At 35.7% G+C, this 23,868-nt stretch overlaps 1 protein-coding gene and 1 pseudogene across 5 annotated transcripts in view; both read left to right on the plus strand.

Moving 5' to 3' along the window:
* Positions 1 to 23,868, plus strand: part of RFX3 (regulatory factor X3) — a 296,633-nt gene that overhangs the window by 128,565 nt on the left and 144,200 nt on the right. For 3 of the 5 annotated variants that reach the window (XM_064361481.1, XM_064361480.1, XM_064361482.1), the window contains exons 2-3: positions 1,237 to 1,361; positions 2,282 to 2,335. In XM_064361481.1, the coding sequence (XP_064217551.1) occupies positions 1,245 to 1,361; positions 2,282 to 2,335 (171 nt within the window). In that variant the 5' untranslated portion in view covers positions 1,237 to 1,244. The remainder of the gene's footprint in view (positions 1 to 1,236; positions 1,362 to 2,281; positions 2,336 to 23,868) is intronic. The other 2 variants (XM_012454573.2, XM_064361483.1) reach the window with 1 other exon arrangement.
* Positions 13,816 to 13,870, plus strand: LOC135268710 (U7 small nuclear RNA; annotated as a pseudogene).

Genomic DNA, 23,868 nt, shown 5'->3' on the forward strand with positions numbered 1-23,868 from the left:
AATTGAATTTTAATTTTAGTACCATATTATACTGTAAACAAAATTAGTGAACTTGAGCCTTTGGCTAAGTTTAGGGTGTATCAGTTGGCTTTTGGATATACTTTGTTTTTGATCACCAAATAGTAAGTTTTAAAGTTGAAAAGGACCTTAGAAATGATTTACTCTAAATTATACTCTGGTGGCATCCTAACAGCCTATAAAAGTGTCTAGAAAGTAGAATTTATGACATTTACATTGAGGTAGGGTTTGTGTTGAAATTAAGAGCATTTTGACATAATTTTGGATGATAGTTTATAAAGGGATTTAAACAATTTATAACAGATGAGAGAGAAGGTAGCTTTCGGGCCGGGCGTGGTGGGTCACACCTGTAATCCCAGCACTTTGGGAGGCCGAGGCAGATGGATCACGAGGTCAAGAGATCAAGACCATCCTGGTCAACATGGTGAAACCCCGTCTCTACTAAAAATACAAAAAATTAGCTGGGCATGGTGGCGCGTGCCTGTAATCCCAGCTACTCAGGAGGCTGAGGCAGGAGAATTGCCTGAACCCAGGAGGCGGAGGTTGCAGTGAGCCGAGATTGCGCCATTGCACTCCAGCCTGGGTAACAAGAGCGAAACTCCGTCTCAAAAAAAAAAAAAAAAAGAAGGTAGCTTTCAGTGAAATTTACCTAGATAGTCTCAGGATAAGAGGTGCAAATGGGAATTTTTTTTAAAGAATGTGGATTAGCAATTTTCTGTATTTATCAAGTGGTCAAAATGACTATAAACATACATGGACTGTCATGGTGGTATGTTGGGATAAGAGATTATATTATGAGGCCGGGTGCGGTGGCTCAAGCCTGTAATCCCAGCACTTTGGGAGGCCAAGGCGGGTGGATCACGAGGTCAAGAGATCGAGACCATCGTGGTCAACATGGTGAAACCCCGTCTCTACTAATACAAAAAATTAGCTGGACATGGTGGCGCGTGCCTGTAATCCCAGCTACTCAGGAGGCTGAGGCAGGAGAATTGCCTGAACCCAGTAGGCGGAGGTTGCGGTGAGCCGAGATGGCGCCATTGCACTCCAGCCTGGGTAACAAGAGCGAAACTCCGTCTCAAAAAAACAACAAAAAAAACAAGAGATTATATTATGAGAATGAAAGTTAGTTTCAGCAAAGGATATTAAGAACAATTGTAAGGAAACTAGTCATGCAGGAGTAGCATTTTAAACTTTTAATTTCATTTTAATCCATTTCAGAGACCATCATGCAGACATCAGAGACTGGATCAGACACAGGTTCAACAGTGACTTTACAAACATCCGTGGCTAGTCAAGCAGCAGTGCCTACGCAGGTGGTACAGCAAGTACCAGTACAACAACAGGTAAGGAGCTGCTGCTCTTAGAAAAGATGCTGTTACTTTCATTATGTTGGCCGTCCAACATACCTGTATCCAAAGATTATTTGAACTTTACTTTCTTGCCTCATTGGGTGCTGTGATAGGTACAGTTCAGTCTTTAGGTTAATTTAGCAATTGTTTTTTGAGCATTTCTGAGGTTTGCCATGTTTTTTCTGTGCTGGGCTATAGGGATACAAAAATGAATGAATACTCAAGTTATAACATGTATTCTCAAAAAGTCTCGCTTGACTCCTAAAGCGAGTTGTTTTTTCTAGCATGAACACCCAAGGTTTTCTCCTCTTCTTCTCTCCCCATTGTATATCACAACTTTCAATCCTTTCATAATGAAATGTCAGCAATATTATACTTTATTTAATGGGTTCACAGTAGTACTTAATAGGATGCATGTACCTTCCAGTCAGGGATTTTGCCTTTGTGGTATTTTAGAAAGTGGCTTGGGCACTAGGTGGCTGATAAATACTGTTTAATGAAAATAGAATAATATTAAAGGTCTGGAGATCTGACTCATGTCATTTAAAAATCATCATCAGATGTTTATGTACTACAGGTCTCATTCATACGCAGGGCAGTTGGCTGGTTTTGGAAAGATACTGACAAAATAATGCTGTCAATGTATGTGGATTGTGAACACACTGGCCTGTCATTTCTTCTAAAGAGTGGTGAGAATATAAGTCAGAAAGATCGTATGTCATATAACATCTTGAGGCTCAAGATTTGCCCATCATTTCTTAGTATTAAGGAGACTTTTTAGCAAACATTGCTCTTACAATTATAAGTAAGTGGTTAGGGAGAAGGATATAGATGGGTTATGAAGGATATAGATGCATTTTAAATGATGAAGGAGGTTTTTATAAATGATAGACACAAGGTTATATTCTTTACAGGATATAGAATTGGGTTGGGCAGCGGATGTGCTGGAATTGTCTTTTACTTTTGGGGTAAGTAAAGACATTTGAAATAATCGTTTTGTGTTTATTTTTTAAACATTTTTTAAAAATCTTAGCAAACTCTCCCATACACACATAAACATCTTTCTCATCCCTCAAGCTCCCAGTTTATTAGATTGAACTATATATAGTTTTGATCTACAAAAACAGTGTTACATGTTTCAATCTATTGCTTATGTTTCTTTTTTTTCTTTTAAACATATTTTCTGTTTTTTTAAAATTATAGATCCAGAGGATACATGTGCAGGTTTGCTTTATGGATAAATTGCATAGTGGTGGGGATTGGGTTTCTAGGGTACCGGTTACCCAAATAGTGAACATTGTATCCAATAGGTAATTTTTCAATACTTATCCCCATCCCACCCTCCCTCCTTTTGGAGTCCCCATTATCTATTATTGTCATCTTTATGTCCATGTGTACTCATTTGTTTAGCACCTACTTTATTAGATATGTTTTTATCTTTTTATATATATGTATTTTTACCATTAAAAATGAGTCTTCAAAATGGTGATTTAAAAGGCTCTACTATTATTAATGCTATCACCAGTTTTAAGACTCTGAACATTATTGAGAAAAGGATAGCTTATGTCATGTTATCCAAAAAGCAAGTAAAGAACAATTAGACATTGTTATAACTAACTTTAAAAAGATAACAGTCAGTTATCTTTTTAAAGTTTTCTTTTTATTGAATTTATATATTATCAAATATTTACACCTGGTCTTAATAGGGTATATAATAGTGTACAGAGTCAAAAAATCCAGCAAGATTGATTATTTTAAAAAAATAGCCTTTAACCTCCCCTATTTTCCCCCAAACCACTCTTCATAGGCAACTACATTTGCCTCTTTAAACGTGTTATTTCGATATTTACCTGCATTTATTTAAAGATAGTATACTTATTTTACTGCATCTTGATTTTTAGTTTTAAGCATCATGTTAGCATGCCCTTCTTTTGGACCCTAACACACACACGCACACATATCCTGACCCACCCACCCATCCACCCTTCCTGTCTCTAATGTTCTTGACAGATTGAACCATAAGTGGTCTTTTATGTACAAAAATAATAATTCATATGTCTCAACCTATAAGTTATATTTTAATTTTAGTAAATCAGTATTCAGTTCTTATACTACCATGATATATAAATGCTGTTCAAATCCAGCATTGCAGTCAGCAATGATTACCTTTCTTTCCTGTAAAACTCATTTATTTTTCTTAGATTTAATGATTATGTTTCTCCTAGTTTGCAGGATTGCCATGGACAAACCAAATACCATTCTGATTTCTGAGCTTTTGTATATGATTTATGTGATTTTTTCTTTATCTGAAACTTTGTAAAGTATTTAAAATTCCAGTTTTATGAAACCTCATGATGATGTGCATTGACACAGGCCTGTTTTCAAACACTGTGCTAGAACCTTGATGGGCCCTTTCAGTCTGGACATCCATGCTTTTTCATTTCTGGGAGACTTTATTCAGTTTGTTCATTTACGATTACCTCCCCCTCTGTTTTCTTGTTTTTTTCACTTTCTGGACCTTTTTTGTTCTATTTTCAGTTTCATTGTTCGGCCTTTCTATTACTTTTAATTTCTGATACCACTTTTTTTTTTAATTTTCAAGAACTTAAAAAAAAAATTCCTGTGTTTTCCTTTTTGCAATATGTTTTATTTCATGGGTTTTTTTTTTCCTCTCTGAAGATACTAATTTTTTTAGGTTGTTGAATTTTTTTTCTCTTTACATAGTCTGTTTCTCTTAAGGTACCCTATTGTGTTTTCTTTTGTTTTTTAATATGTCTCTGTCTTTCATGTTAAAAACTTTTCTCTGATGTCTGATAATCTTTGGGTGTTTATCCATATTTTAAAATATGGGTATAAGAGGCTGATTTGAATGCATGAGTGAGTCTTGTTGACTTCAAAATGGGGTTATCTGACTGACGAGGCTTTTTAATTAAGACCCCTCTGATGTTTAGTAACTTTGTTTTTCCTCTTTTGCTGGTCAGATTTTTAAAGAAGATTTGTCTAACTTCCTGCCTAATGGGTGAATGCTTGGCTGCCTGGGAGCTGAGTGGGAAAAAGAGTTGGGTATTTATTGTACAAATTTACTTAACCTTTCTCTTTTTTCTTGTGGTATTCCTCAATGCAGAGATTAAACCAAAGAATAAACCTCCAAACATTTTACTAAAGTTAGCGAAGGCCAGTCACCTTACTGCATAGGGGTTGGTAGAGAGAGCCTGATTGCTTCTTAAATAGAATCACATTTTACATTAAATACATATATTAAAAACAAAAAAATTGGATTGCTGCCAGAAGTGGAAAATCAGTATCACTAGCCATAAATAGAAGATTATACATACACACCCTCCCCAACCCCCACACTTCATTCTTGACCTCATAAAAAGTAATCTTGTGTACACCTGGACCGCACTTTGGAAAAAACATTGTACTGTGCCATATGGCTCACCCCCAACAGGCATATTTTTCAGTTCCTCAAGTTCGCTCTTTTTTCTGGGACATTCAAGGCAGGTGATACCTTATATTTCTTTCACACCAAGCAAAGGAGGTGAGAACTCTCATTTTCTTTTTGTCAACAAAGTGTTTTATTTCATGGTTTGTTATTGTGATATTTGCCTGGAGACTCTTGTTATATTGTCCTCCCAGACTTATTTAGAAGGATGTTTTTCTTCTTTGTTGTTATTTTCTTATTTCTTTTTTTTCTTTATTAGAATATTGTTATGTTTGAAGCTCCCCAGTGTATTCCAGCTGTGTCCCTGTGGATGTAAATTGTCTATAACTGATAAGATTAGTGCTATAATAATTCCTTATTCCTCTGACATGCCTATAATATTTGAATTGTTAATGTGCTGCGCTTATCTTGGGTTTGCAAACTCTAGTAAAATGCCTTTAAAAGCTTCTATCTTTTGTTACTGACCCATAATGGATATAGAAATCATGATATTGATGTCAAAGGTAGTCACTTCTATTGATTGAAATTTTCATTATAACTTTGCTTTGTTGATTTTGACATAAAAAGAAAGCTTATAGCTAATGTTTTAAAATTTTGAGACATTTACTATTACATATACGTTGATGCAAAAGTAATTGTGGTTTTTGCCTTTAATTTTTACACCAACCTAATATACTGGACTGATTAGTGTATTATTCCATTTTCATGCTGCTAATAAAGACATACCTGAGACTGGGTAATGTATACAGGAAAAAGGGTTCAATGGACTTCCAGTTCCATGTGGCTAGGGAGGCCTCACAATCATGGCAGAAGGCAAGGAGGAACAAGTCACATCTTACATGGATGGCAGCAAATAAAGAGAGAGAGCTTGGGGAACTCCCATTTTAAAAACCATCAGATCTCATGATACTTATTCACTATCATCAGAACAGCATGGGAAAGACCCGCCCCCATTAGTCAATTCCCTCCCACCAGGTTCCTCCCATGACAGTGGGAGTTACAATTCAAGATGAGATTTGGGTGGGGACATAGCCAAACCATATCATTCCGCCCCACCTCCTCCCAAATCTCATGTCCTCAAATTTCAAAACCAATCATGCCTTCCCAACAGTCCCCAAAGTCTTATTTCAGCATTAACTCAAAAGTCCACAGTTCGAAGTCTCATCTGAGACAAGACAAGTCCCTTCTGCCTGTGAGCCTGTAAAATCAAAAGCAAGTTAGTTACTTCCTAAATACAGTGGGAATACAGGCATTGGGTAAATACAGACATTCCAAATGGAAGAAACTGGCCAAAACAAAGGGGCTATTGGCCCATACAAGTTTGAAATCCAGTGGGGCAGTTAAATCTTAAAGCTCCAAAATGATCTCCTTTGACTTCGTGTCCCACATCCAGGAGGTGGGTTTCCATGGTATTGGGAAGCTCTGCCGCTGTGGCTTTGCAGGCTACATACAGCCTCCCTCCTGGCTACTTTTACGAACTGGTGTTGATTATCTATGGCTTTTCCAGGTTCACAGTTCAAGCTGTCAGTGGATCTGTCATTCTGGGGTCTGGAGGATGGTGGCCTCCTATCACAGCTCCACTAGGTGGTGCCCCCGTAGGGACTCAATGTGGGGGCTCCTACCCCACATTTCCCTTTCACACTGCCATAGCAGAATTTCTCCATGAGGAAACTTCTGCCTAGACATCCAGGTGTTTTCATACATTTTCTGAAATCTAGACATAGGTTCCCAAACCTCAATTCTTGACCTCTGTGGACTCACAGGTTGAACACCACATGTAAGTTGCCAAGGCTTGAGGCTTGCACCCTCTGAAACAGTGGTCGGAGCTCTGTGTTGGCCCCTTTCAGTCAAGAATGTCTTGGTGATTAACATTCGGCTCTTCATTACTTATACAAATTTCTGCAACTGACTTGACTTTCTCCTCAGAAAATGGGATTTTTTTTCTATTGCATTGTTAGGCTGCAAATTTTCCAAACGGTTATGCTCTGTTTCCCTTTTAAAACTGAATGCTTTTAGCAACACCCAAGAGTCACATCTTGAATGCTCTGCTGCTTAGAAATTTCTTCTACCAAATACCTTAAATCATCTCTGAAGTTCAAAGTTCTATGAATCTCTAGGGCAGGGGCAAAATGCTGCCAGTCTCTGCTAAAACATAATAAGAGTCACCTTTGCTCTAGTTCCCAACAAGTTTCTCATCTCCATCTGAGACTGCCTTAGCCTGGATTTCATTGTCCGTATTATTATCAGCATTTTGGTCAAAGCCATTTAACAAGTTTCTAGGGAGTTCCAAACTTTCCCACATTTTCCTGACTTCTTCTGAGCCCTTCAAACTGTTCCAGCCTCTGTCTGCTACCCAGTTCCAAAGTCACTTCTACATTTTGGGGTATCTTTTCAGCAGTGCCCCACTCTACTGGTACCAATTTCCTGTACCTCCACCCCATGATTCAGTTACCTCCCCTGAGGTTGCTCCCATGACATGTGGGAATTGTGGGAGTTATAATTCAAGATGAGATTTGGGTGGGGACACAGCCAAACCATATCAATGAGAAACCAGAAAATTTCAGGTTTCTTCAAAGCCATAAGGCTTCTAATTTCACTGTATAGTAAGTACCAAATAAAACAATTCTAAAATTGTTTTTATGGTATTTTGTTTATTTTATATGACCTCAAGTATCCATTTGTCATCCTTTCTTAGACAATATGGTTCAGGGATAGGAAATTCTGAACAAAGAATAGCAAGGTCTTACTATGTACAGGTCGAATATTACTTACCCTGAAATGCCTGGGACCAGAAGTAGTTTTGCTTTGGGATTTTTATCAGATTTTGTAATATCTGCATATACATAATGAGAGATTTTGGGGTGGGACCCAGCATTAAACATGGAATTTATGTTTTTTATATACACCATATACACATATCCTGAAGGTGATTTTATACAATATTTTAAGTAATTTTGTGCAGCCTGTCACATGAGGTCAGGTATGGAATTTTCTTCTTGTAGTGTCATACTGGCACTCAAAAAGAGAATTTTGGAGCATTTCATCATTTGAATTTTTGGATTAGGGATACGCAAGCTATAATACTCTATGAAATTTTCTGTTTTCTCATTATCTCACAAAACATCATAGAATTTTATTTCCAAATATACACATTGTTGCCCAATTGAATAAAATTGATAAAAATATCTAAGTATCTTGATTAGAAACTCTAATTTTGATATTACTCATTCTGTCATCTTTATAAAGACTTTTTGGACTGATGGATCTCTATAAAATATGACTAGAAATGGAGTGTTCCTTCTCCCTGTCTTTCATCCTTGAATGATTTGGTAAACAGTTTCTTGTAAATTATTCTTTGTTTTTCATTTTATGCCTCAACCTAGGAGGTCTTCTAACCCCTGCTTGTCTTAGAACTGAGTTACAAATCCAGGAGAGAAAAAAAGGAAAATGTCTTTCTACTATTCCATAGTCAGCCAGATTAGTTTTTTTTTCAAGGTAGAAATTTGACAGAAATTAGAACTTTTCTTCCTTATTGTAATCTTGGGCTCCAGGTATTCCACAAGTACTGCTAACATCAAGGATAATTTCTACACTATCTTGACCAGGGTTCTAAGATTTTTTTTCTCCCTTTTAAGTTTTTCAGTTTTAACTGCCTTTGCAACCATAGTCCTCTTCTCTCCACTATCTTTGTCTGTCTTACCTCTTTCTTGGAGAAGGGCACAAATCTTTTCCTCTCAAAATGAGTAAATGTATTGTCTTTATATTGCTTCTTCTAAACCTAACACATGAGGTACATTGGAACCCTGGGGTTCAGGGACTTCTATTGAGTTCAAAGCAAAATTTCTTTTTTTAAGGAAGCTTTCAATTTTGCTGAAATTCTTTTATTACCAGAAGTTGTAGGCTTTACCTTTTTCTGCCAGGGGACTCAGAGAGTTTGTTTCTGGTAAAATTTTGGTTTGTAATTTGGATATTAGAAACCTCTTTTTATGTAATAAAAGCTCATTTCAAGACTATATTCAGGAAAGAAACTTTGTTTTTTTTATAAGTTGCCTAGATAGAACGGACAAGGACACTTTGTTCATAATCTGAGTTATTAAAAGGAATAGATTAGCTAGTTGGCTATATTGGATTTTTAAAGGAATAAAATAGCTAGTTGGCTATATTGGATTTTTTTGGTTGGTGTTAGTCTATCACATGTTTAGCCTTTCCACATAAAGTATAGTATATCATGCAAAGTGAGCATATTATTTTATGGTCAAAAAGATAAACGACATTTTCTTTGGGGAGCAAATCTAACCAGAGTTGTAAATTAGGTTGCAGTAGAAGGGCAATCTTCAAGTAGGGTAAGTTTTAAATGAATAGTCTCCATTAGATCTCTTTATTTTGGGTATCTATAAAATGATGTGTTAATCTTAAGAAATAGATTTTAGCAATTTAAGTTTAATATGAATACTTAACAGATCCTTGCGTTCCTTAGACCATACTTTCAATACTTGGTCATTTCTGTCTTCTCTTCTGTTTGCCATAATATTCTAAGTAGTACATCATTACATCCAGCAAGAAACCCTGATAATTAGAATTATACCCCTGATAAAGTTATTGTGATGAAAGCAATCAGTAATGATTTTTAAAAATTGTCTATAGTTTGTTAACTTCATAATAGAATGTTCTGTTGGATCAAATTTTGATCAAAAGTACCTTAAGTGAATTTGTTTGCTAGTTTGGGGAGCTATGCCCAAGTTAGTACACTTCATCATTCTTGTCTTTATCTTTCCTTTCTGTTTAGGGTCAAGAGGTTTGCTTTCTGTGAATCCTAGCTTTCATGGACATGAATAGAATTCTTTCATTTGAGATCATTATTTCACATAATCAGCTGAAACAAAGGCATTTTTCTCTGGTTTGCTCTTATTTGGGACTTGATTCCCATTGGCTTGGTTCCCTGAGAGGGGACAGTGTTTTCATAATTAAGACTGTGGCAGACATCCTGAAAGATGGAGTTATATTTTAAAATAAATTCCAAATGAATATCTTTTTGAAAAAAAAACTAGACAATGATTTTAACTCTTGGAGAGATTTATTTTTAGAACCAGAACTGCAAAATTTTGATATCCAACATCAACAAGTAAGGTGTTTTGAAGGAACATGCTGATTTACAATTGAAATAAATCTTGCTGTGCCAATCCAATATTAAGGTCCTTTGGTTGATCATCTCTATTAAATATTTATGAAAATGAGAGCTCTACTGTTTAAGTAGTTGAGTAATAGTATGCTTTAATTCTTTATTAAGTAATTCTTTAAGTATTTTCTCATCCAGAGTTAGAGCATTGTGATCAGTTCTGGATACTGTGTTCTAAGAGGAATGTGCCAGGCAGTATGTTAAATGCTGGGGTTTCTAAGGAAATCTGACATGGTGTATGATGGGTACGAAGCCAGCTTTTGAAGAAAACATAAATTGTGATGGAATTGGATGCAAAGTGTCTTAGGATCAGAGATGTAAGATTGTCTTTGGGAGTGAGGGTCAGTAATGTTACACCAAAGATGTGACCCTTGAGCTGCATGCTGAAGGAAAAGGTGGAATTAACAAGAAAAACAAACTGGAAGAGGGTATCTCTGGTAAAGGAAAACATGAAAGATTTCAACTGAAATAAGGCAATCTGTAAAGGTGAGAGGGGAAAGGAACCTGGCAAGTGAGGGATATCAAACAGTGTTGCACAAGAGCCTCTTTGCAGAAGGTTGAATCAGATGACTCATTTGTGGTGCCTTCATATGTGTCCCATTTCTAGGATTTTCATTTTCTTCCTACTCAGTTGACTTATTTCATTAGGTATTCCCCCACTGCCAATTTTCTTGACAGAGACATCTTTACTTGTCTACTACATTTCCATTTTGTCTGTTCAGTTCTTAATCCTATGGCATTTGGATTCTACCCGTCCAACTATTGAAACTGTGTACTTCTTGACAAGCCAAATCCAACATTATTTTCTAGGATCTTTCTTTGGCACTTGATACTATTGACTATCATCTCTCTTTTCTTCCGTGGCTTCTGAGCTTCCTCTTGTATGTCTTTGAGGAATGCTTCTTAAAAGGAAGCAGATTTTGTGGAAATTGAGTGGGCATTATATTTGGAAGGCATAAATTCAAATCCTGGCTCTAGCCCTTTGTATTTATATGGCTGGGAAACTTACTGGCTTTTCTGAAACTCAATATTCTTATCTATAAAATAATGGTAATAATATCTTGCTCATTTGTTAAATAATGCTTCTATTAAAATATTTAGGGTAGTACCTGATTATAAGCCTTTAATACTTTTAGTATTTTTTACTGTTACTTTCATTGTTATTATTAATAGTAGTAATAGCAGTAGAATTCACTGATCTTCTAATAAAAGTATTTAGGAGTTTTTAAACTCCTTTTTTTTATAACATTGGCTTTTGGCCACTTTCTCTTTGTTCGCACTTTCAAGTAACTTATCCTCTGTAACTATTTTAGTCTTGAAACCAGTGCTGCTTTCATTTTCTTTAGTAGGCAAGAACTTTTCTTCCTCCTTTCTTGTATTGGACTAGATTATGAATCAGAGGGGCTCAGACTCTAGATGAGAACCAATACTAACTTCATCTGACCTGCAGGGGTGGTGGTGGTGGTGTCTTTCACTTTGAATAGGCACCCAGTGTAGTCATCAGTCATGTGTAAAAATGCCAGATTTTTCAGCAAAGATACCACCAGCATTTTATTTACCTCATAAAATATAATGGTTTGGGATCAAGTGTGGCATTGTGATAGGATATAAGACTTTAGGAAATTAAGGTGGAAACAATACATTATCATCTCAGATGACCTTATTGGAATTTGAATTTCTAATTAGAAGAGGCTTAAACTATTCCTTTAGTGCAGCTATTCCCAAGGACGTCCCAGAGTTGAATTGCAAATAATTTTCTTTTTCTTTTTTTTTTTTTGACAGGGTCTCACTCTGTCACCCAGGCTGGAGTGCTCAGTTGGCACAATCTCTGCTCACTGCAACCTTTGCCTCCCAGGTTCAAGTGATTCTCCTGCCTTAGCCTCCCGAGCACCTGGGATTACAGGTGCACACCACAATGCCCAGCTAGATTTTCTACTTTTAGTAGAGACAGGGTTTCACTGTGTTGGCCAGGCTGGTCTTGAACTCCTGACCTCAGGTGATCCCCTCTCCTCGGCCTCCCAAAGTGCTCAGATTAAAGGAGTGAGCCACTGTGCCTGGCCAGGAGTTTTCTTCTTCAACAAATCACTTACTGTGTAAGACTATGTAAAGACGTACTTTAGTTGATCCCATAGTTTTGTTCTTAGAGATATAATTTCTTTCCTATTAATATCTAATTTGCTAATCAAACTATAAATTTTAACATTAGTACTTTTTTTGGCTGGGAAAATTCAATTTGTCCTATAAATTTTTTTATGTGGGTAGAAAATAGAAAACTTTAAGATAACTAGCACCTCTACTTACGTATCATTGGAACAGTTTACAACATAATTTAAACAGAGCACCTACACTTTTGCCACAGCAAATTAGAGGAATTATTTATGTGTGCTAAAAATATACCCTCATTTTAATAGATCTCAGTGTATAGCTGAGCCTGTTTCTCATCAGTGTGTGAAAGAAAGGGAAACTTTAAGGTCCAAATCAAAATTGTTATTTATAGTATGAGCTGGTCAAGGAAGTTTTCCAGAGGGACTGACTTTTAAGCTGAGATTTGAGGAAAGAGGTAACAGGGAATAAAAGGAAGTGTTTATTCTGGGAAGTGAATGTATGAAGACCTGGTACAAGAAAGGACCTGGTGGGTTTGTGGAGTTGAAACAGAGTCTCTCTGGCTGGGGGAGAGCATGGGAGGGGTGAGTGGTAAGAGTTGAAGTAGGGTGTTAGGTGGCACCTGGACCGGTGTCTTGGTATCTTGAGCTTATGAATCGTATTTCAGTCTGTACTATAAGCTGTTTAAGTTTCAACAGTAGCTATAATTTTGAATTTACCTACCATTTTACTTCTGTCAGAAGTCCAGTTGAATCAATAGATCATAGTAATAGAAGCTACCGTCTACTGAGCATCTTATTATGTGCCATTCCCTATGCTTAATGCATGGCTCATTATTTCTCAAGCTTAAAAAATTCCTGCAATGTAGTTGGTATTATTTGCCTCTTAAAAGGGTGAGGAAACTGGGCCTAAAGGATTTTAAATACCCTGTTTTGGATTATAGCCACTTGGTCTTGGCAGCATGTGCTTAAATTTGAGAAGTATACTCCAAGGCAGTAATTACAAAATGAATGTGTGTGAGGTTGATGTTACATTGCTTTCAGGAGTGGGGCACATATTATCTGTTTAACAAATGATTCTTTTTTTCAAAGGCTCTTTCATGAAACCAGTAAATACTTGGTCAGTAGTAAATGCTCAATATGTATTGGAGGAATATACTAAATAAAGCAAACAATGAAGTATTCTGATGGCATCATTGTGTGTGTGGAGGGGAAAGGACTTGGGCCTTGCTCACTCAGTTTTCTCTTGTCCCTGATAGCAGCTCTTGACCTGCCTTTGTGGAAGCTCTAGGGATTTATGGAACACAGTTTGAGAATCATCTTCTCTCCTGGTTCTTATGTAGTCAGATGAATTGGTCATCAAAAAATTTCAAGCTCTGTATCAAATTGGACCATTATATCAGAGAGTTAATTTAATACAACACTTACTTTTCTATCCCTGAAAAATAATTATTTTACCTTTTTTTTTTTTTTTTTTTTTTTTTTTTTGAGACGGAGTTTCACTCTTGTTACCCAGGCTGGAGTGCAATGGCGCAATCTCGGCTCACTGCAACCTCCGCCTCCTGGGTTCAGGCAATTCTCCTGCCTCAGCCTCCCGAGTAGCTGGGATTACAGGCACGCGCCACCATGCCCAGCTAATATTTTACCATTTTTAAAATCCAGGGCTGATTTTAGAAATAGATAGAAAAATTATGCCTTTTTATTTTCTTTGAAAATGTATGTTGAAAGTTTTACAGATCTTCTAAAATTTATCAGGTTTCCTGGTTACCAGAAAGCCCCCATCCCCATGCAGAATACTCTCTCGCTGCCTGAAACAAAATAAAACAAAACAAAACTCGTGTTAACATTAGTCAAACCATTTCTGAAAAGACTCTGATGGTTCATTTTCCTTAGAGTCCTTATGAACTGATAGGCTTTCTAATTAGAGCTAACTGGAGCCACTCTCTTTGTCCTGGATGCCTAGTAGCTCAGTGCTAAGTCTTAAGTCTGATATTTTAACTAATACACCTTCCTTTAGCCATGGCTTCTTTTTTCTTTTTGGCAAGAGTCATACTCAAGTCATCTGACTTCATGAGCTCTTAAGCTCTACTTCCAGAGATAAAGCAGTCAGATGAATTAAACAAGATAAACTGTTAAGTGCTGTAAGTCCTCTGACAGCAGTACTAAACATGGCAAACCCATGACAAAGAACATAATATACTTTATGTCAAGAAGGATTAATTTTAACTCTATCAATCACTGTGCATTATCAAGAAATGTCACAAGCAAAAGTAGTAAAGCAAAGAAGAGCACCCACGATATAAAGGACTATTTGAGCAAAATAGCAAATTTAAAAAGTGATCCTTGAACCTCCTATGCCCTATCTAAACTCAGACTCTAAGTATGAACATCAATAAATATAGAACCTAAATAAAAGGGAAAAAATTGTAAAATCCATGTATTAAAATTTTAGCATCTGGGTAATCTGAGGAAAGGAATATTTTGTATAATTCTTGCAATTTTTCTCAGAATCTGAAGTTATTTTAAAAGAAAAACATTTTAAAATAATAACTTTGCCAATCTGAAATAAGTTCAAAAAGTGATAATATGAGCTACTAATAAATTATATTTAATAGACATTGGTATTTATTTAGTATTTTATCTTTAAATAAATAAAAACAAAGTTTGCCATATATATTCTAAGCAGTAAGAGCTGTTCAAAAAAGTATCCAATTTAAACCACTTTATTGTCACCTAGAAAAACACCTAGAGAAAAACAAATTTTGAGGTTTTACCTAATGTTCTCTACATTTCCCATCAACTCTTATCTTGATAATTACTATCAAGAAAATAAATTTGTCTGAAAAACACATAAAACAGATGATAATTAAGAATTACAGATATTTTAAAGGACTATTTTTAAAACAGGTGTATATAAGGATTTGGTGGTACAATTGGACTGCTTTACAAACCTCATTACTAGAAAATACAAACTAAATGATTCTCAAGAAAAGACAAAAGCATGAAAAATTAGAAATCAGGTACTAATCTCAAAAATTATAATTAGCCAGTTTGTGGCTTTGATTTTTGTTTTAATTAATAGGATATATATCCTAGTAGGCTAAAGGCCTACAATTTCTACCCCAATCTCTAAGAAAAGCTAGACTAATTAAATCAATTGATCGGAATTCTTTTGAAAAGTTAAACACACCCAAATTCATATTATAATTAACATATTAATTACTGAATATGGGGTAGAATACAGCTTTTTGAATTAAATACAGAGGTACAGCTTTTCATCTTTTTATAATTTTAATTCTTAAATGTTGCTTTAAAAGATTATCTTTTATTTCTACAAAGTATATATATTTTGTTTTGTTTTGTTTTGTTTAAGACAGAATCTCACTCTATCACCCAGGCTGGAGTGCAATGGCGCGATCTTGGCTCACAGTAACCTCTGCCTCCTGGGTTCAAGCGATTCTCCTGCCTCAGCCTCCTGAGTAACTGGGATTACAGGCGCATGCCACCGCACCCAGCTAATTTTTGTATTTTTCTTTTTCGTAGAGATGGGGTTTCACCATCTTGGCCAGGCTGGTCTCAAACTCCTAACCTCGTGATCCACCCACCTCGGCCTCCCAGAGTGCTGGGATTACAGGTGTGAGCCACCGCACCTGGCTCAAAGTATAGTTTTAAAACAGGTGATTTTTAAAAAAGTAAGCCTCGGGCCAGGTGTGGTGACATGTGCCTGTTGTCCCAACTACTTGGCAGGCTTAGGCAGGAAAATCACTAGAGCCCAGGAGTTTAAAACTGCTGTGAGCTATGATCACCACTGCATCTCTAGCCTGGGTGACACACTGAAGGGGGACACAGTGAATAGAGCAGAGTCTGTTTCTCCCCTAATGTATAATAAATTTATATATTAACCTCAAAGTGTCAAATGGATAAAAGTGGAACATGCTCCAGTTGAAAAAACAAACATACAAAAAACATAAGGCTCAAAACTGAAAGTGTAATATATATAATTTTTTATTTCTGGTTTACAGATTGGTCAAGCTGTTTCTCATAAATCTACTTAACTAACCAAGGGCATGATTTTTCGTGATTCTTTTTTCTCTATCTCCCTCTATTATTTGGTGTTTCTGAGTTAAGTATTGATAGCTTTGGATCCTATTTAATCTGTGCTTTTTTATTAGTAATAATTTCAACTATTTATAAATAGTAGAATTAAGAGAAATTAGGAAATGATATATATAAGAAAATATGAAGAAGGGAAGTATATTCTCAAATAAAAATACTTAGGAATATAATTAGATTTAAGAAGCATTGTCCCATATGTGAATCTCAAGTTAACTTTTATCACTAGCAAAATTAAACCGTAATACAGATTTACATGTTTCTTTTTGTTTGTAAACAAATCTATATAATCTGTATGTTGAAATTATAGAGCAATATTATTTCTGAAGTTTTTTGGAAAGTGATACCAAGTAAATTAATTTTACTTTGAACAAACCTAAATTTCAGATTCCAGTAATAATCTATTCATGGATTTTTTTCTTATGGACTGATAAGATCATCAATTACAGTCCTGTTTATGACCATTAATAACATAATTAGTCTATGAAAAGCCTTTTTACCAATAATTTTGGGAATTTTTTGGTCTTTGTTTTGGGCTTATTTTTAAGGCTTTTCCTTGAATTTGAGGTTCCCCTGACTTTGAGGGTTTGTTGCCTGTGGGTTCATTGATTTGGTAGACAGTTATAATATTTAAAGCTCATGATTATGTTTAATTTTCCCAAGCACTTTCAGAAATACATTTCAAAAAAGTGGAGTGTTTCTTTAACTATTTTAATTAGATATTAAAAATATCTAATTTTTAAAATATCTATATTAAATATAAAAAATAACAAAGCAAGACTACGTCAGAGAAGTTGAGAACCTTTATCATGGAAAAATGTGATCTAGAGAAGCTAGTGTAATAAAACAAATCCATACTCTTTAAATTTAAAGCTCAGGATAAAAGCGTTACTAATGATACTAATTAATTAGATGGTTCTTAAGTAATTGTGTTAAATCTCAGTAGACAAGTTATTTCACGTGGAAAATATTATTAATCTTTGAGCTTAAATTATATTTCTGTCTTCGTTTTGGTTGGTAATACTTGTGTTCAGTTAACGTAGTTTTTGCCCTGTTTCTTATGAATTTTAGTAATAATATTGCCCTAAAATATTAGAGATGTGAACTAAAGGGATAGTGACTTGAATTTGACCTAATGAGATGTAGGTGAATCAGAATGCCAGGTCTGCCACTTACTTATAAGCTATATGGTGTTGAGCAAATCACTTTCAACCTCCTTGAGTTTCACTTTTTATGATACTGGTTGAGCATCTGTTATGAGCCATGAACCTGTTTGGTGCTATGATATAAAGAACTTTGACAGATCAAAGAGACTGGCAGTTAAACAGAAGATGACATAGAGAATGGTAATACCTGAAGTATACGTATGGGAATGTGGGAGCAAAGAAGTGAGTCAGTTGATGGGAAGAGGAAGTTGTGGGAAACTTTCTAGAGAGGGCAGTACTTCTTCAAGGTACTACCCAGTCTTAGTTGTCTTAGTTTTCTTATCTTTGAGAGATAATTTACCCATAATGAGGCCAGGTGCCAGTGGCTCATGCCTGTAATCCCAGCACTTTGGGAGGCCAAGGCGGGTGGATCACCTGAGGTGAGGACCTGGAGACTAGCCTGACCAACGTGGTAAAACACCGTATCTGCAAAATACAAAAAATGCCTGTAATCCTAGCTATTTGGGAGGCTGAGGCAGGATAATCACTTGAACCTGGGAGGCTGAGGTTGCAGTGAACCAAGATCACACCATTGCACTTCAGCCTGGGCAACAAGAAAAAATCTCTCTCAAAAATAAAACTAAAACTATAATTAAAAATAAATAAATAAATAGTTAAGAGTTATAAAGATAAAATGAAAAAAAATTGTTGTAGTGGTGTTTTGCGAACTGCAGAGCATTTTACAGATAGAAGTACAAGTTACTGATTTGTATGTCACATACTCTGCTAAGAACTGGCAATAGGCAAATGGTTGCAGAGTAGTGTTTCTCAACATGTGGTACATGGATGTATTCTCAGTTATCTCTGTGCATGCATGCAGGTGTATGTGCTTATTTAGATAAAATTTATAATGAAACCACAAATTGAATCTATTAATAGATTAGCTGAATAACTACATTATAAGTGAGATTGCCACTCAATTTCAGTGTGTTTCATATTTGCTTATGATCTCTTTGATACTAGGTTGAACTACTTTAATTGTTGTGCACTAATGAGGAAAAAGAGAACCAATCTTAATACGAAAATGTTAAAGCTAAGTGATATCATAGGGAAATTGAATACAAAAAACCCAACCTCATTGTACTAGCTGGTCCCACACTGTCATTGCTCATGTTTTAATAATATTTTTTGAACACTCGAGGTCAGCAGTCATGGTCCCAGGGAAGCCTTCTTGATCATCCAATCTAGGTTAACTTTCCATTATGTGCTCTCCTTGCCTGTGTAAGTAGGAACTTAATTGATTGATGTAATTAGTGTCTCTCCCCAAAACTATATCGTACATTGATGATCCAGGAACCATGTCTCCCTTTGCTCCCACTGTAGTCCAACCTTGCATGCACTGTATGTCTGGCACATAATGGGTGCTCAGTAAATGTTTGTTGAAATAATGAGTGAATTAGGTTATGACTGAGTTGCCTTCTAAATTGACAGTAATTTATTTACATCTTTAGTGTTAAATATGTGCAGGCACACATACTCCAATTTTTAAACTATAGTTTCTGAATAGTGTAAGCAGTCACTATCTGGTGTATCCAAAATGGAACATCTCTATCTCAGGTTGGGGCAATAGGAATATGAGAAAGAAGACTGGGCATGGTGGCGCATGCGTAATCCCAGCACTTTGGGAGGCTGAGGCAGACAGATCACCTCAGGTCAGGAGTTCGAGACCAGCCTGGCCAACATGATGAAACCCTGTCTCTACTAAATACATAAAATTAGATGGGTGTGGTGGCATATGCCTGTAATCCTAGCTACTCGGGAAGGTGAGGCAGGTGAATCGCTTGAACCCGGGAGTCAAAGCTTGCAGTGAGTTGTGATTGCGCCATTGCACTCGAATAATGTTTTGCCCTACAACAAGAGCAAAACTCCATTGAAAGCAAGAAAGAAAGAAAAGAAAGAAAGAAAGAAAAGAATAAAGAAGTATTAGAATTTTTATTTCTATTTATTTTTACTTAAAAATAAGAAACATAGCCAAGATATAGAAACTTATATGTATATCATACATATTATATATATAAATGAGGCATCCTGAGGGGCAAAAATGCAACTTGTTTGTTGCATTCTCTGTTTTCAGCAAGGTGGATTAATGGATTATGTAGTCTAATTTTAAACTAACTTCATGATATTGACAAGTGGGTTAAAAATGTTTCCACATATAGCTTACAGATTGAAGATTGCATTAATATTGCAAACAGAAACAAGAAAAGAGCAGAATTGAGTTCCTGTTCAATTATTTGATAGTCATGTAACAATTTAAAGAAATTACCTAAATAAGAAGTTGGCTCTAAAAATTCCAAATACTAAGAAGAGTTTTGACACATGGATTTATGTCTATTATGTGTATTATTTTCAGTTATTAACTCTTACCCAAATATATATTGTGCTATAAAATTAAAGAATGAAGTTGCCTCAATTAATGGAATATTTAAATCTTTGATCTGTGGCTTTTTATTTTGTAATTCCTATATTGGTATGTTTTGTAAAGTACATACTATATTTATACACTAAACATGTATATAATTTATAAGTAAATATTTTTAACTAAGATGGGAACATGATCAAAAACATTCGGAAACTACTGAACTAAAAAGTTTCTAAGAAGAAAGTATAATTTTCATGTAATAAAATCCACCTATTTAAGTGTACAGTTTGATGAGTTTTGGAAAACATATATACCTGTATAAACATCACCAAAATCAAAATACAGAACATTTTCATTATCCCAAATACTTCTCTCTTCTTTGTTAGTACCTCTCTTCCCCATCCAAATTCTAGGAAAATACTGATCTGCTTTCTGTTATTTAGATTGCTTTGTCTTTTCCACAACTTTTTTTTTTTTGTAGAAAGTGATTTATTTAAAGAGAGAGAGAAACAGGAGAAGGAGAGAGAAAGAAACAGCTAAGTGAGAGAATCCAGAAAGATGGAACCCAGGAGAGGAAAGCAGCTTCCACACTGAGTAGAAGGGATAGAGAGAGAGATGGAGTTTAGGAAGGGAAGACAGACTTCCACGAGAGAGTGCGGAAGGGGACTACAGAGGGAAAATCCAGGATAGAGAAAACATCTTCTACAAAGGGAGTGTTCTTGGAAGGGGATCCAAACATGGAGTCCCGTCCTTTCCACAACTTTTATTTGACTTTTCAATATGATGTCATACAAATATATTCTTTTTGTGTCTGGCTTCTTGCACTCACCATAATGTTTTAGGAGTTTATCCATGTTATTGTGTATATGAGTGGTTTATTTTTAATTGATGAATAATGTTTCATTATACCAATATTTATTACAGTTTGTTTATCCATTCGCCTGTTGTTGAGCATTTGGGTTGTCTCTAGTCTTGAACATTCATGTATCAAGCATAGGTTTTTATTTCTCATGGGTAAATACCTAGGAGTAGACTTGTGGGTTCTGTGATAAGTGTTTGTTGAACCTGTAATTCCAGCACTTTGGGAGGCTGAGGTGGTGGATCACGAGGTCAGAAGATCAAGACTATCCTGGACAACATGGTGAAACCCCGTCTCTACTAAAAATACAAAAATTAGCTGGGTGTGGTAGCACATGCCTGTAATCTTAGCTCCTCAGGAGGCTGAGGCAGGAGAATCTCTTGAACCAGGGAGTCAGAGGGTGCAGTGAGCTGAGACTGCACCACTGTACTCTAGCCTGGTGATGGAGTAAGCCTCCGTCTCAAAAAACAAAAAAAAGAAAAGAAACTGCCAAACTGTTTTTCAAACTTGTTATACTATTTTATATTCCCACCACAGTATATGAGAGTTCTAGTTGCTTGACATCTTTGTCAAACTTGGTATTACCAATATTTTTAATTTTAGCTATGCAAGTGAGTTATATAGTGGTATCTCATTGTCGTTTTCATCTGCATTTCTCTGATGACTAATATTACTGAGTATCTTCTTATGTACTTATTGACCAACTATATATTTTAATATCTTTGCCTACTGAGAGCTTACTATTCTTCCATTTCTACTTTTTTAATAGTAAGTACCTAATTTGTGTCTAATTAAATGGATTTAATTAATAGTAAGTACCTAATTTGTGTCTAATTAAATGGATTTCTATAGTACACTTACATAAGTGTAAGTGATTTTTTAAAATTTCAAGGTAAAACTAAGGAGAGTAAGAATAAAATAACTTGAATAATGAAAAAGTAATGTAAATGAGGTCATGTTTTTGGTAAGAAATAAATGGAATACTAAAAATGATGTGAAATTAATTTTAGAAATCTTATCAGCTTGTATTGAGAAACTTGAGAATTTATGAGTAGATGGTATGCTAATTTGAATAAACTTCAATGTGGCCACAGCATGCCATGCACAGAGTTAGATAAGACACATAAGCTATACCATGGTGAGGTCTTGCTCACTGGGATCAGAATCAAAGTAAAATGGCAGACATGTGTGCAGCTCATCCTGATAACTGTCTGACCAAAGAGGATTATAAGGTGTACTCCTATAATTCTGACTGGGGATTACTGACCTTCAAAGTGGAGATGACAGCTTTGAAAGAGACTGGTAGTAATCTTCAATCTGCAGAATATTCTATTTGACCATAAGATTTTCAAAATTTAGGTAATACTTTAGTGAATCTCTGTAGAGAGCCTTAGTGTTAGTCACTGAGGCTCATTTCTTGGGTCATAGAGATTAATGGTTGTAATGTACATACTGCAAATAGTGTGAATCATATTTATGGGATAAATAATTTTTGTTGTAATTTTCTTCATGAACTTTGTATCATGACAATGATAAATTATGTAAATGTTGTTAATGCTAATTTGAAGAATGGAGCTGGAAGAAGTCTTAAATGTTATCTAGTCCAGTTTTTTTTAACCTGTATTTTAAAAAAATATGATAAAATATGAAATTTACTATCTTAAACCATTTTTAATTATGTACACTTCAGTGTTTTAATTACATTCACATTGTTGTGTAGCCAGTCTCCAGAATTCTTTTCATCTTGCAAACCTGAAACTCTGTACCTGTTACAACTCCCCACTTCCTGATAACTGCTGTTATAATTTGGTTTCTATGAATTTGACTTACCTAGTTCCCATATAAGTAAAATCATACTGTATTTGTCCTTTTGTGATGGGTTTATTTCACTTAGCCTAATGTCCTCAAAGTTCATTCATGTTGTAGCATGTATCAGAATTTCCTTTTTGATGAATTAATATTCCATTGTGTGGATATATACGACATTTTGTTTATTCGTTCCTGTTTCCGTGGACACTTGGGTTGCTTCTACCTTTTGGCTATTGTGAATTATGATGCTATGAACAGACTATGTAAATATCTCTTTCAGACTCTGCTTTCAATTATTTTGAGTATATACTGAGAAGCAGAATTTCTGAATCATATGGTAATTTTTAAATTCTATTTTTAAATTTTTGAGGAACTTCCATACTGTTTTCCATAAAAGCTATATACCATTTCATATCCCCACCAAGAGAGCACAAGAGTGCCCATTTCTCCACATCCTCACCAACACTTATTTTCTCTTTTCTTGATAGTAACCATCCTAATGGATGTAAGGTGGTACTTTTTTTTCTTTTGAGACGGAGCCTCCCTCTGTCACCCAGACTGGAGTACACTGGCGCAATCTCGTCTCCTGCAACCTCCACCTCTTGGGTTCAAGTGATTTTCCTCCCTCAGCCTCCCGAGTAGGTGGAACTACAGATGCCTGCCACCATGCCTGGCTAATTTTTTGTATTTTTAGTAGAGACTGGTTTTCACCACGTTAGCCAGGAATAGTCTTGATCTCCTGACCTCGTGATCCGCCCGCCTCTGCCTCCTAAAGTGCTGGGATGACAGGCGTGAGCCACTGCGCCTGGTCAGTACTTGTGTTTTTCAAAGTCCGTTTTTCTTTTTCTTTCTCTCTTCCTAATCTTTCACCTTCTCCTCCTATTATACTTTTTGTCCTTATGCTTCTGGCAAACAAGTCTGTATATAAAATTGATCTTCCCAGAACTTCACAGAACTGGGAAACCTAGAGCTTCACTTTTTTTCCACCCCTTTTATTGCTGAAGGGGCCAGGAAGATAACAGAAGAGAAAACACAGATCTCTTTGACTTTCTTATTTTAAAGTTGAGGAAACTGAGGCCCAGGGAAATGAAGTGCGTTGGCTGCAGCCACACAGGAAATTAGGACTAAAATTTCTAATTCTCTATTTAACAGTTTTCTTAAACTATATAGGGGTCAAAGAAATCTTAAGAGATGTGTAATAATTTTTTTTGGGTGATATTGTGAATTAGCTTTCTCAGGTTATCTAGTCAGTAGCTTGATACTGTCTGATGTATGGAATGTTTGTTCTATTGGGATGTGAAGTGATCCTTATCTGATAAAAGATGGACTTCAGTTGATTTTTAAGAAAACGTTGAATTGCAGAGTGAGGAGATTATTCCCTCATCCATTCTCTCTCATTCTCTTGGAGTCGTCAGTGAGGTCATTTTGGT

Source organism: Aotus nancymaae, unplaced genomic scaffold, assembly GCF_030222135.1.
Source record: "Aotus nancymaae isolate 86718 unplaced genomic scaffold, 86718_ANA_hifiasm-v0.15.2.pri h1tg000041l, whole genome shotgun sequence".
NCBI classification, from domain to species: Eukaryota; Metazoa; Chordata; class Mammalia; order Primates; family Aotidae; genus Aotus; species Aotus nancymaae.